We start from the raw sequence: 14,278 nt of genomic DNA, 5'->3' as shown, positions 1-14,278 counted from the left end.
TTATCATCAGATTTAATCATACTCTGCAAGTCTTAAAAAAAACCAAACAGATTATCTAGATCATGCAACAACTTTGAAATGCACTGAGAAACAAGACAAGAATTCTCAGACTCATTCTTTGACCACCAGAGAGAGTCCAATTCCCCAGGCATGGGCAGACCCCTTCAAAGCTAATATAAATAACCTGAGTTTTATCTAAAACTAGCCTCTTGTTGGTAAATATTGGCTCTGTAGTTGTTACTCTGTTTATTTCAAATACTGAATAAACAGAATCTTCATTCAGTGGGGCAGTGATTTTTGAACATTGCTGTAGGTCAGAATTTCCTGCAGAGCTTGGTAAACATGTAAATGCCTGGACCCAATTACATTAAATTACCCAGGAAGATTAAAAGGATGCTTACACCTGGACCTCACTCTAGACCAATTGAATCAGAATCTCAAGGGATAAGGTGAAGGCACTGGTATTTTCTAAAAGGCACTCAGGATAAGGCAAAGGTGCAACACTGGATCAAGAACTCCTGCCCTATTGAGTCTGGTTTAGCAGGTGATGGTAGAGCCTAGCCCTCTCCATATATAATAGGTGTCACAAGTGATTCAGACACCCACGACCTGTGGACCATATTCTCAAAGCACTGGCCTGGATCACATCAAGGATCTAGGTAACTCCAAAGCTCTATGGGTCAGTGACTTTCAAAATTGCATATCTCACTTCTCCTTTGAGTTCTTTTCTGTTATAGCAACACCTCTTAAATAAAACTCAGTCTGCATGGTAAGGAGGGAGGATTACTTTAAGCAGGAAAACCAGATTCATAAACCGATTACAGATGGTTAAGGATACAAACTGTGTCACATTAGGGCGAAAGTTGATTTTCATCTGAATGTGTTAGAATTTCATAAGCAAATGATTGCATTTCTCAATCAAAAGTAACTCAAAATTCATATCTAACAAAAATCAGTTTTAGAAACAAGCTTTAATTCAGAAAACATTTATACTAAATCATACTGAACATTTAAAAGTCCACTTAAAAAGTCAAGGTGGGGGGACTTCCCTGGTGGTCCAGTGGTTAAGAATCTGCCTTCCAATGCAGGGGATACGGGTCCGATTCCTGGTCAGGGAACTAAGATCTCACATGCCGTGGGGCAACTAAGCCCTCGCACCGCAACTACTGAGCCTGTGTGCCACAATGAAAGATCCCGCGTGCCACAACTGACCCGATGAAGCCAAAAAATAAATAAATAAATAAATAAAAGAAAATGATTCCTCATGCCCCTATATAATCCTTAAAAAAAAAAGTCAAGGTGGTAAGTACAAGGATAGTCACTGCAGCATTATTTTTAGTAGCAAGAAAATTAAAACAACTTAAAACTCTATTCAAAAGAGAGCTACTTATATAAAATACTGTACACAGTTAACTAGAATGCAGCCATTAGAAAGAATGGGACTTGCCTGGTGGCCCAGTGGTTAAAAATCCGCCTGCCAATGCAAGAAACATGGGTTCGAGTCCTGGTCCAGGGAGATCCCACGTGCCACAGCTACTGAGCCTGTGCTCTAGAGCCTGCGAGCCACAACTACTGAAGCCCGTGTGCCACAACTACTGAAGCTGGCGTGCATAGAGCCCGTGCTCCACAGCAAGAGAAGCCACCGCAATGAGAAGCCCACGCACCGCAATGAAGAGTAGTCCCCACTCACTGCAACTAGAGAAAGCCCGCGCACAGCAACAAAGAACCAATGCAGCCAAAAATAAAATAAATAATAAAATTTGTAAAAAGTATATGCGAAATGCTGTGGGGACTACGAACATAATATGCTCTTTGCCCTTCCAAAGGGTCTTAGCAGGGGAAACATTTGTGTCTAACATTATCATAATACAAGGCAAGAGAAAGCACCGTGGTAGAGCTTTGAAGGGGAGAAATCCCCGGGGAAGGAGAAGGAAGGAATCAAGGAAGGCTTCAAAGAAGAGGTCCTGGTTAATTAGGAGTTTGAAAGGAGGGGTCAGGATGAAACGTTATGCGATTCACATGTTCGGCACTGTACTAAGTGCTTTGTATACATTATCACGTTTTATTCTTTTAATCCAAACAATTCTAAGTATTCTTGTTCCCAATTTTAGATGAATAAACCAAAACCTAAAGAAGAGACCTTCCCCAGATGTCCTAGTCCACATTTAATGTCACCTCACTTCCTACTGGCCGCCTCTGTTAGGGATTGCTCACATGCATTGCCTCCTATACCGATATATAACTTGTGTGTGTGTGTGCATGTGTGCACGCGCGCTCGTGAGTACATATTCCTTATCTCTGATACAAGTAAAAACTACTGGAGACAGGAACCTTTATTTTATATTTCTTGAATATCCCCCATTATTTGCTCACATAGTAGACACTGAAATATATAGGGTAATATATTAGCGCTAAACCAAGTCTGTATAATCTAGCTATTTTTATTTTGTGTAAAGGTTTTATGACAGCAGATGAAAGAAAATTATTTGAACACCTCAAATCTCCTCATCTGAAATACTGGGTTCCATTCATCTGGTTTGGAAATCTTGCAGCTAAAGCCCGGAAGGAAGGTAGAATCAGAGACAGTGTTGATCTGCAATCATTGATGACTGTAAGTACATAGTAAACTGTCAGTAAAAGATGCTAATCAGAGACCAACAGGGACCTGGATGCAACAGGTTGGACCTGGACGAGTCCAATTTGTTCAATCCTGGTTCCAAAGGAACCAGAAAGACTGGGCTAGTATCAGAACCTTCAAATGCAGGAGGAGAATAGTACCCAGTTTAACTCAGATTGATTGCAGGTGGTTGCTTAGAGGCTCTGTTTTAAACAGAAGTAGGCTTTGTAATAGGCTCTGTAAGAAAATGTTCTTTGATTGATCAGCAATGTCTGCCAGGGCTCGGAAGGATCTGGCGCCCTCAAGGCACATTTGCCATTCCTAGCTCCAGGATCCCAGACCAAATCTGGAGTAGAAATAAGCCCCCCCCAAGTCAGTTCCCCAAAATAGGAATATCCCAAAGTTAACCCAGCTTTCCAGATGCTCCAGGAAACAAAACCATGTTTTCATTAAATGAAATAATCCTGAATTCATTTGAGAAACGAATTTATAGAAGGGCTAGAGAGATTTGTGTCATGACAGTCTCCTGCCTCGATTAGGCTAAAAGGAGTGAATGATTTAAAAATAGCTCCTGGGCTTCCCTGGTGGCACAGTGGTTGAGAGTCCGCCTGCCGGTGCAGGGGACACGGGTTCGTGTCCCGGTCTGGGAGGATCCCACATGCCGTGGAGTGGCTGGGCCCGTGAGCCATGGCCGCTGAGCCTGTGCGTCCGGAGCCTGTGCTCCGCAACGGGAGAGGCCACAACAGTGAGAGGCCCGCGTACCACAAAAAAAAAAAAAAAAAAGCTCCCAATTTAACGTATACTCTTTCTCCCAGTCTTAAATAATAACTTGTGTTCAATAGAGAAAAAAGAAATCAATGGATCCCAGTCCTTCCTGCTTTAAACAGGGATAGATTTTCTGTCAATAGAAGCATTCTAAAGTCTTCATTTGTTGGGGGAACGGTTTAGGATGTATTTAGTTCTTTTTTCTAAGATCTACAGTAAGCATGTTTTCAAAAGCAATCGAGGAAACAAAAAATAATCTGCTCTCCACATAATTTAGAAACGATTTATTTAAAATATTAACCACTGCCTTCCTACCACCACTTGGGGCCAATATATATGTTGGAAATTATGAATTCAACAGAGTAGGGGATATTTCTATATAGTCCTGATTTATCTTAATATTTTTTTAAATGTCCAACTATACTTAATCCCTTTTGTACATTGTTGAATTATGTTGATAGCTTGTCATTTTCAAAATTTTCCTTTTGGAGTGGATTTCAGAACCAGTTTCTAGCCTTTCGAAGTCTCTCTCATCATCTTACAGGTGTATTCCTAAAAGTCATGGCCATATTCTGAATCCCAGTAAATATTTATTACCACACCCATCACCTTAGTAAATCGTGTTTAATTTGTTTCTGGCTTAGGAAATGAACCGATTTCGCTCCTGGTGCAGCCTCTTATTTGGTTATGACTGGGTTGGGATTCCGCTGGTCTACACCCAGGTATCAAATCCTTGGCACGTGATTTTTCTTTCTACTTGCCCACTTTGGCATGCTGTCTCTCTCGGGCAGCCAGCGCTGTGCTCTCACTCGGGTTTCTCTCTGTTTCAGGTTGTCACGCTAGCTGTCTACACCTTCTTCTTTGCGTGCCTGATTGGACGCCAGTTTTTGGATCCCACCAAAGGCTACTCAGGGCATGACTTAGATCTTTACATTCCGATCTTTACGCTCCTACAATTCTTCTTCTATGCAGGATGGCTCAAGGTAGCCAACAGTCTTAGTGCCTGAGACCTGCTCTGTAATCTCTGTCATGTTCCAGACTCTGCACACTGATCCCTTTACTGAATCACTCATTCATGAGCGAGTCAAAGGCAGATTTAACCCTTAATAGCTCGGAGATGTTATTACTTTTCAACCGGGCATTAAAGTGGCAGGGATGTGGTGAGTACTGTACTGTAGGGGTCTGAAGCAGCTCATTTATGCAGACGCTACTCTTTTATGGCCACTGATTGTTTTAAGTCTTTGTGTGCTCGCATTAGGATTACAATAATGTAATTAAAGTAATGAGTGTACCTGCATTGATACTTTATACCACAACAAGCAACTAAGCAGAGTAAAAGAGAGTAAATAAGAAGCCTTGTGTCTCAGACTGAAGCATTGAAATTATATTATTATCTTGGTTCTGCTCAGCTCTGTAGATAGTTAGCTTCTATCCCCTGAAATCCCACTAGCTGTGCCACGACATTAAATGCATTCCATTTTCAAAACCAGAACTGAGATTCAAAGGAATTCATCGGAATCAAAACCAGAAACCCCAGGATTAATGACAATATTTGGTTTGCCAGGAAATTAAAAACAGGTCAGAGCAGTGAAAACAACTAGTCCAATCATCAGTGTAGAATTTTATTTGTTCCCACTACCATCTTCCCCCAACCCCAGATGTATGTAAAAGTGTCAGAGGCCTGATTCTTCCATCTCTTTTGTATGTGACAGAAAAAGATCAAAGACAATGGCTTCATTAAGTTAACTGAAATCTAAAGACAGTTTGAAGATAATTTTAATAAAATAGAATTTCAAATGTTTGACCTTCCAAACTGCCACAGTGCATCGTCGAGGCCTTCCAGGTTGTGGAAGCATTTTCTCTGCAGATGCCTTTACTTTCATTGGTTTGAATTTTAACCAGGAAAAATAAATATGTTGGCACTTCAAGTTATCCTCCAAAGAGTAAAGGCATTTCCTTTACAAATGGCAAAAACAGTTTTAACCAGATGACAGTGATTTAATTATTTTTACCCATTTAAGACAGAGAAAGAGTAATAGAAACTAATAGCTCTCATTTCCCATTAGAGAAAAAAGTAGACTCTACTTCTATAAACACAAACTCACCACAATTGGCCCAAACACTCAATCACTCTGGTCTTCTATTGTCCTTTCCCCTGAGTTGTGCTGAGCTTTTTATTTTTCACTTTGTGTCCACATGAGATGTTTGGCCAGCCTGGAAGGAAGAGCCAGCAGTTCCTGCCTTCTGAAGTGCTCTCTAAAATATTAACAGTCTTTTCCTTTATAAAATATTTTGAAGGCAAAATATGAAAAGACAATCTTAGCCCTATTAAGAGACAGGTAACCCTAAGAGAAGGGAGTTTTCCCACCCAGTGGACTGGATCTCAGTTTCTAAGCAGTTTTGTCTTGACAATTCTAATATTTATAAACCTTTTCAAAGTGTGAAAACTCATCTTAATCTTACGAATGGTGTATTACTCAGTTGTTTGCTGGAAATGGAGACTCCAAGTGAGTAAAGGATACTTTTGTGACACAGTCAATTCAGAAACATGGATATCATTTTTGTAGTTAAATGTAGACTCTAATACTATATGCAGGATGGATCCCATAAAAGTGAAATTCTGGATGTAACAAAAATATTTTCAGGACCCATCCAGTGGCCCATTTAATTTAAGGAAAACCCCAGACAAGAAAGGTAGACAGCCCCTTGGAACTTGCAATGAAGGACTCTGACAATGGATATTGCTGTGACTGATCCAGGGGCATGGGCCCTGCCACAGGCTGTCCCTTAGAACAAAGGGATGTCCTTCTCTAAGTCAGTGGTTGTCAACAATGGCCACACATCAAAAACTCCTGGGAGCTCTACTCAATAATGATGCCTGGGCTCAACCTCACACCCATTAAATCAGAATCTCGGAGGGGGGTGGGGTGCGGACCCAGGCATCAATTTTCTTTAAAAGCTCTCCACGTGATTTTGATGTAGTGGTTAGACTTAAATCCTAAAAAAAAGTAGGTAGATTTTCTACCAAATAGTCTCAGAATCTAGGAACTCAACTAATCAATGGCGCCTTTGTTTTATACACTTGTAAGTTTTTTACATCTAGGCCCAATGTAAAACCACACACACACACACACACACACACACACACACACACACACACACACACACACACACGCGCGCGCGCACACGTCCAGGTAATAAAAATCAAAGGGAATTAATGAAAATAGAGACTAACAGGTGAGACATATTTGGCATATAAATCTCTCATCAAGAAAGGTATTCAGTTCAGGAACATGGTAAGAACATCTAATACTTACCAACTGTTAGAAGATATATGATAAGAAGTTACTTAACTTCAAAGTAACTTACTAGATAGCCATGAATCCTTTAAGGTAAAACTAAGTAAGAAAAATTCCAGCTTTATGACTTACTAGCTCTGTGACTCATTCATTTAGCAGTTATGTCCAATAATTATGAAATCTCCTTGTATTATTTTGTGAAGCCTTTCTTTGCTGTTTAACCTTGCCCACATTTACATTTTATCTCATCACCTGGCCCTCTGTAAATTCTTTCAGAGCACAGGCTACGTACCCCTCAAAGTGCCTAGCGCAGTGCCTATCACAATGCTTTTTTGATATCTGCTGGCTGATTTGTACCTGAGAATCAGTCATTTGGCTCCTAAACAGCCCATGGCTTCTCCTAGTTGGGGCCTGCATTGTCATCAGCTGAATAGACAGAGTTTTTGGAGAGCAGACTCTGCAGGTGCGTGACTCACGGTCTGAGTCCATTCTCACTGGCTGATAAATATCTGCATCTGCAGAACAACCCACTCCGCTCTAGGCTTCCTATTATGAAAGGTGACCCAAGAAAGCAGAGAGTGAAACAGGAATCCTCTTCAACCTTCACTCTTAGTCTTCACAGCATCACAGTGGACTTATTCTATGTTCTCAATTGCAGGTAGCTGAGCAACTTATCAACCCTTTTGGAGAAGATGATGATGACTTTGAAACTAACTGGTGCATTGACAGAAATCTGCAGGTTAGAGGAGTTTTTCTTTCCTTTACAAACATTAATAATCTAAACAGACTCTGAATGCCGGCCCCTGAACTTGAATGCTTTAGCCACAAACAAAAGAGGTTTGGCTATTCAGTATGTTGTTTCGAGGTTACGGGTCCTGGATCTCAGTTCCGGTAAAATTTAGTCCCTTTTTTTTTTTTTGCGGTACGTGGGCCTCTCACTGTTGTGGCCTCTCCCATTGCGGAGCACAGGCTCCGGACGCGCAGGCTCAGCGGCCATGGCTCACGGGCCTAGCCGCTCCGTGGCATGTGGGATCTTCCCGGACCAGGGCATGAACCCATGTTCCCTGCATTGGCAGGCGGACTCTCACCAACTGCGCCACCAGAGAAGCCCAATTTAGTCCCTTTTAAATACAATTTCAAGCCAGTTTTCTTTGTAGGTTTCTTTACTAACTTTACATAGCCACTTCCATCTCAGTACAGACCAATATTTTAATTCATTCTTTAATCTATTTCCTATTGCCACCTAAAAAAATTAACAATGACATGAAGTGGCAGCCACACAGTTTTATGGCGCCACTTATCCCCATTGCCAAGTGCTCTTATGCAGTGAACGACATGTATAACTCTCTGTAGCAGCACTGGTTGAAGCAAATATGAACTAGAGACATTTGTATATTCACTCATTCACACTGTGTTCTATCCCATTCCAAACCCCAGCACCCACTAAACTTATTCTTTCTTTATAAATACAATTCACATCTGAATTATTCTAACACTATAATGATGATTTTAGGTCTCCCTTTTAGCCGTGGATGAAATGCACATGAGCTTACCCAAAATGAAGAAGGACATTTACTGGGACGATTCTGCAGCTCGACCACCGTATACACTGGCAGCTGCTGACTACTGCATACCCTCATTTCTGGGGTCAACAGTTGAAATGGGGTAAGCGCCTTTTTAAAAATCATCAATATTTAGAAGTCACTGTTCTGATCTTTTTGTGATGTGGTCCTGAAGTTACTTTCATAAGAACTCTCAATTATTAATATCTTACAATGGTAGCCTTTTCAAATTTTCAGACATAATTAATATGTCCAAGAGAGTGAGAAATTAAAGAGACTGTAGTTTCTGATTTAAATATGGTGTGTGTGTATGTGTGTTTTGAGGTAATTTGCATTGTACCTTGCTTTTATACCACAGCAAATTTTCCAGTAGTTGTGAAACTATCCTCTGTCTTTCCTTCCAACTTGAAGAGTAGTTTACTATTTTAATTATACAGTTGTTTATTATTTAATTATGACTATCATAATGAAATGCACCTTAACAAGTATTTGTTGAGTATATACCATGTGTAGGCACTGTGTTAGACTATTCTGAGACAAGCAAGCCTTAAGATAAATTTTATCAAAAGTGTTCTCTAAGATTATATTTTGATCAAACTGACTTGTTTAGTATACAAGCCAGTGTCTGTTCAGCTGTTTTAACATAACAATCTGTCCCTATGTACTATGAGCTTTAAATAAAGGGGCTGAGGCCTGCAGTAAATCATGCACAGTTCTTGAATAATTTTATTAAATCTGATACTGTATCTGATTTTGGAGAAATGTGTGAATGTGGGGCAAGTTTAAGTATATTTGCTGAAGGCAGATGCTACAGTTTCCAAGTAACTTAAAGAGAAGAGTATGGACAAATTTAGAAAAGTAAAAAGAGCCCCTCCAAAAAATTACAGAAAAAAGAAAAACTTCTACGGAGTTTTTCTTATAACTTTTTGGCAAAACTATGGTTCGTTCTTCCCTGAGGTCAGTTCTAAGCAGATTTGTGAAGTGAGATCGTGTCTAAAGTTGCCACCTGTGACCTTCTTTCTCTTCCCCCAATACAGTTCAGCCCTCCTCTTTCTCTACTGTTAAAAATCAAAATTCAACTGAGTAAATTTTAAAGATCTCACTGCTTTATTCAACAATTCATGAATTGGGCAGCATCCAATCTAGCAAAGAGAAAGGAGCTTCAAGGGGCCATACAAGCGAAAGACTTGTGTAGACAGAAGGGGGCAGGAAAAAGGCTGTTACACCAGGCAAAAAAGTGGGTTGGTTATTACAAGGTCACTTTCCTATAGGAGATGGCAGGGGTCTAGAAGGCAGACTACCTAAGCAGTGCTGATCAGGCAAATCCTGATTGACTGGTTTAAGATTCCATTTCTGGAAGAACCGAAACCATGTCTCCGTTTGGTGACATGGGGCTTAGCATAAGCGACTCTATTTTGGGCCTGTTGTCTTGTTTTTAATACTAGTATGAGAATATCTAGCTTCAATCCTATCCCTATAAGGCTTTATTTTTAGCTCAATGTCTCCTAATCCTCAAAAATAATGGTTTGGGGTGCTCCTCCAAAATAACCTCTGAGGCTGAAACCTCTTCAAGACCCAAAGAAAAAGATGACTGGAAGTGGAATCTCAGGAATTGTGGCAAATAATGAGATGATGCAGGAGCCGGGACGCTCACCTTGCTGCCCTCAAAGCACAGCTTGGTGAAGGTTGCCTACTCCTTGCTTCGGCTTCTAGATGCCTGCTAAGCCTAGGCGCTCCTGTCCAGGACCTCCTCCAGACCAAGGTACTCATCCCTACCCCAGCAGACTGCTCAGTCTCCATAAACAGTAATTTCCTGCTGTGCACTTCTCAGCCTTTTGTAATATTGGGCTGGCAAAAACGTTCTCAGCCTTTTGTAATATTGGGTTGGCAAAAACGTTCGTTCGTTTTTTTCCGTAAGATGGCTCTAGTAGCGCTTAGTTGTCTTTAGTCCTCATTCAAAACAATTTTGTTAGGTTGTATTGTGACAGCTGTCATATCAGTGTGCATTTAAAAAATACCGAAATTGGTGAAATTTTGTGTAGCCATTTTAATATTGAAGATGGAAGGAAAAAAGCAGCATTTTCGGCATATTATGCTTTATTATTTCAAGAAAGGCAAAAACGTAACTGAAACGCAAAAAAAGATTTGTGCAGTGTATGGAGAAGGTGCTGTGACTGATCAAACGTGTCAAAAGTGGTTTGCGAAGTTTCGTGCTGGAGATTTCTCGCTGGACGATGCTCCACAGTCGGGTAAACCAGTTGAAGTTGATAGCAATCAAATCGAGACACTAACTGAGAGCAGTCGATGTTATACCACGAGGGAGATAGCACACATACTCAAAATATCCAAATCAAGCGTTGAAAATCATTTGCACCAGCTTGGTTGTTAATCGCTTTGATGTTTGGGTCCCACATAAGTTAAGCGAAAAAAACCTCTTGACCGTATTTCCGTGTGTGATTCTCTACTTAAATGTAACGAAAATGTTCCATTTTTAAAACAAATTGTGACGGGCGATGAAAAATGGATACTGTACAATAATGTGGAACAGACGACATCGTGGGGCAGGTGAAATGAACCACCAAAAACCACACCAAAGGCCGGTCTTCATCCCAAGAAGGTGACGCTGTGTATATGGTGGGATAGGGAGGGAGCCCTCTATTATAAGCTCCTTCCGGAAAACCAAATGATTAATTCCAACATGTACTGCTCCCAATTAGACCAACTGAAAGTGGCACTCGACAAAAAGCATCAGGAATTGGTCAACAGAAAACGCATAATCTTCCATCAGGATAATGCAAGACCACATGTTTCTTTGATGACCAGGCAAAAACTGTTACAGCTGGGCTGGGAAGTTCTGATTCATCCACCGTATTCACCAGACATTGCACCTTCGGATTTCCATTTATTTTGGTCTTTACAAAATTTTCTTAATGGAAAAAATTTCAATGCCCTGGAAGACTGTAAAAGGCACCCGGAACAGTTTTATGCTCAAAAAGATAAAAAGTTTGGGGAAGATGGAATTATGAAGTTACGTGAAAAATGGCAGAAGGTAGCGGAATAAAAGGGTGAATACGTTGTCCAATAAAGATCTTGGTGAAAATGAAAAATGTGTCTTTTATTTTTACTTAAAAACCAAAGGAACTTTTTGACCAACCCAATATATTCTGCAGTGGCAGTTTCATGGATATCTGGCAACCCTCTCAATTTTGAAAATTAATAGGAGAGGTTTTTCTGTGAGTTTGTTTTTAGATCACTGAGTAAGCTTTAAACTTCCCCTCCACTCCCGTCATTAATTAATGCAAAGTATCTGAAGATCTACCTTGCAAAAGAAAAGAGACCAGCACCATTGATAGGGCCGGGGAATCATCGTAATGACTATTTGGACTGCAAGTACCACTTGTTCTCCATTTCTAATGTCCATTGAATTGTTTTTGCATGATGGTTAAAATGATAATTTATTTTGGTCCTCAAGATTTTTATCTTGATCTACATATTCATCCTAATCATCATAATTTTACATTCCTTTGCAAGTGTCCATGTTCTTTAGAAAGAATTAAAATACATATTTCTCCTATTTCTAAATACAGAAACATGCATTAGGAATTTACAAGACCTTGGAGAAAATATATAACCCAAATGATTACTGGGAAGATTAAACTAGATGGTAAGCATAAAAACACTCTAGATATAAATGTAGAGCATTATTATCAACTAGTACAGATTTCTTATTTGTGGATGTCAAACTGAGGCACAGAAAGATTAAACAAATCTAAGCTATTTTTCATATTAAACTAACCTTGGAAATTTGGGAAAGAAAATAAAATGCTTGAGAGGAAACCAGGAGGTAGGGTGTTTAAGAATGGAGAAAAAGGGACTTCCCTCATGGGCCAGTGGTTGAGACTCCACGTTTCCAATGCAGGGGGCATGGGTTTGATCCCCGGTCAGGGAACCAGGATCCCACATGCGCACGGCAGGGCCTAAAAAATAAAAATTATTTAAAAAGAAAGAAGGGACTTTCCTGGTGGCACAGTGGTTAAGAATCCTCCTGCTAATGTAGGGGACACGGGTTCTAGCCCTGGTCCGGAAAGATCCCACATGTCGCGGAGCAACTAAGCCCATGTGCCACAACTACTGAGCCTGAGCGCTAGAGCCCGTGAGCCACAACTCCTGAGCCTGCGTGCCACAACTACTGAAGCCTGCACGCCTAGAGCCCGTACTCTGCAACAAGAGAAGCCACTGCAATGAAAAGCCCGCGCACTGCAATGAAGACCCAACGCAGCCAAAACAAATAAATAAATAAATTTTAAAAAAAGAAGTAAATGTTCTAGTTCTAGAGTCACAAAATGTTAGTGAAAATAAACAGGTCTATGATTTTTAAAAAGAAATAAAGACTCATCACCTACTTTAAAAAAAAAAAAAGAATGGAGCAAAAAGTTACCAGTTGTCAGAGAGAATCCTGTAGTTAAGATGGCCTATTTACTAGCAGGATGGACCAGGCACAGGCAAAGGCCAGGGTCTATTAGGGGAGGCTTTAACTGGACTCTGCTAGAACCAATTGATCAAAGAAACAACTAGGCAAAAGCTCACTTGATCTTGACTTTCTGCATGAATGAGGATCCTAAAGGGGAGCCTCACAGTCCAGGAAAGGTCACTGCAGGAATTCAGGCTTTTGGAAGCCAGCATTCACAGGAATGCCCTCTTTGATCCATTAGTGTCGATTCTTTCAATGATTGTGCTATTAGACAAGATGTTTCTGGTTGCCTATGACAGAAAACCAACTCAACTAACTTAAGCAACAAGGGGTTTCTTGGGTCACATTCAGAAAGTAGTCTAGCTTCGGGTGTGACTGGATCCAGAGGCTCAGATATGTCACCAAGACCCGCATTGCCCTCCCTGTCCCTCAGTTCTACTTTTCTCTCCACTGGCTCAGGTTTCAGGAGGCTCTCCCCTCCTGACAGCAGAAAGGCAAGATGGCAGCCAGCAGCTCCAGATGTCCAACCTATCTTCTCAGCAAATCCTATGGAAAGAGCACACCTCCTTGCTAACTCTTAAAACTAAAGTACTGGATTTATTATGATTGGCTGGGCTTGGCTAACATGCCCATTCCTGAACTAATAACTATCAACAGGAAGACACAATATTTTGATTAGCTAAGGTTGGTTCGTGCATCCATCTTTGGACCAAGGAGTGTGGTCAGCCCCAACCAGCCATACGGAGTAAATGATACCTTAAGAAAAATCACAGTGCTATTACCAGGAGAAGGGTGAATGGTTTTCTGGGCTGGCAGAAACAATAGATGTCCTCTAAAATCTTAAAAGCTAATTCCCTAAGCATTGAATTGTTCACTCAAATACAACATCAATACCAAGTAAACAATCTGAAAGAGGCTCAGGGAAAAGGGAAGGTAGAAGTAAGGATTACTGTAGCACAGGTGGTTGATGATGACTGAGCCAATGAGTTCTCTGCATTAGGATGAAGACTAGGTGTCAACATAGTATGGAAGCAAACATTTCAGTGTTTGCTGCTTGATGCACATGAAAAATCCTTTCCTGGATGAGTTTTTTTATTTTCTTATTCTATTTAGAACATATGTTCCCAGCATATTTAATTCAGAAATCAGATTTGCCTCATCTTTTCATATCAATGTTTCAGGTTTGTAATCACAATTCCCATGACCCAGAAATTCCAAAATCGAGGCAATGCCCTTCAATAACTGAGCAAAAGTACTATCCAAGGGCAACCTGAGAAATTACGCTGCCTCCTACATTCTTTCACATTCAGCACACTACTCATTTCCATATAAAAAGGGAATTCCCTGGAGACAATTCTTTTGTTCTCTATATTCAGGAACATGGCCAAAATATTGCCCTATTTTCTACACATTTACCAAATATACATTACTGAAATAAAGTAATTCCCCCCTCTCATTTTTATCTCAAGTGCAAATTTAAATTATCACGTTTTTCCTTGTATCTTCACATGTGGAACGTACTCATTCATTTATTCAGGCAATATTTTCTTTTAGGGCCTAGTAT

The 14,278-nt window shown here is 40.4% G+C and overlaps 1 protein-coding gene across 2 annotated transcripts in view; it reads left to right on the top strand.

Annotated features, from left to right (window-relative positions):
• BEST3 (bestrophin 3) overlaps positions 1-14,278 on the top strand; it is a gene marked incomplete at both ends in the record, with an annotated part of 40,266 nt that overhangs the window by 13,419 nt on the left and 12,569 nt on the right. Inside the window, 5 exons of one of the 2 annotated variants that reach the window (XM_082850976.1) lie at positions 2,457-2,611; positions 4,027-4,104; positions 4,213-4,365; positions 7,340-7,420; positions 8,195-8,346. In XM_082850976.1, coding sequence (XP_082707102.1) covers positions 2,457-2,611; positions 4,027-4,104; positions 4,213-4,365; positions 7,340-7,420; positions 8,195-8,346 — 619 coding nt within the window. Of the gene's footprint in view, positions 1-2,456; positions 2,612-4,026; positions 4,105-4,212; positions 4,366-7,339; positions 7,421-8,194; positions 8,347-14,278 lie in introns of those variants that run through there. The other variant, XM_082850977.1, reaches the window with a different exon arrangement.

Source organism: Leucopleurus acutus (genome assembly GCF_964270905.1).
Source record: "Leucopleurus acutus genome assembly, chromosome: 11".
Taxonomy (NCBI): Eukaryota; Metazoa; Chordata; class Mammalia; order Artiodactyla; family Delphinidae; genus Leucopleurus; species Leucopleurus acutus.
The sequence above is the reverse complement of the archived record's forward strand: the minus strand, read 5'-3'. Positions and strand labels throughout refer to the sequence as shown.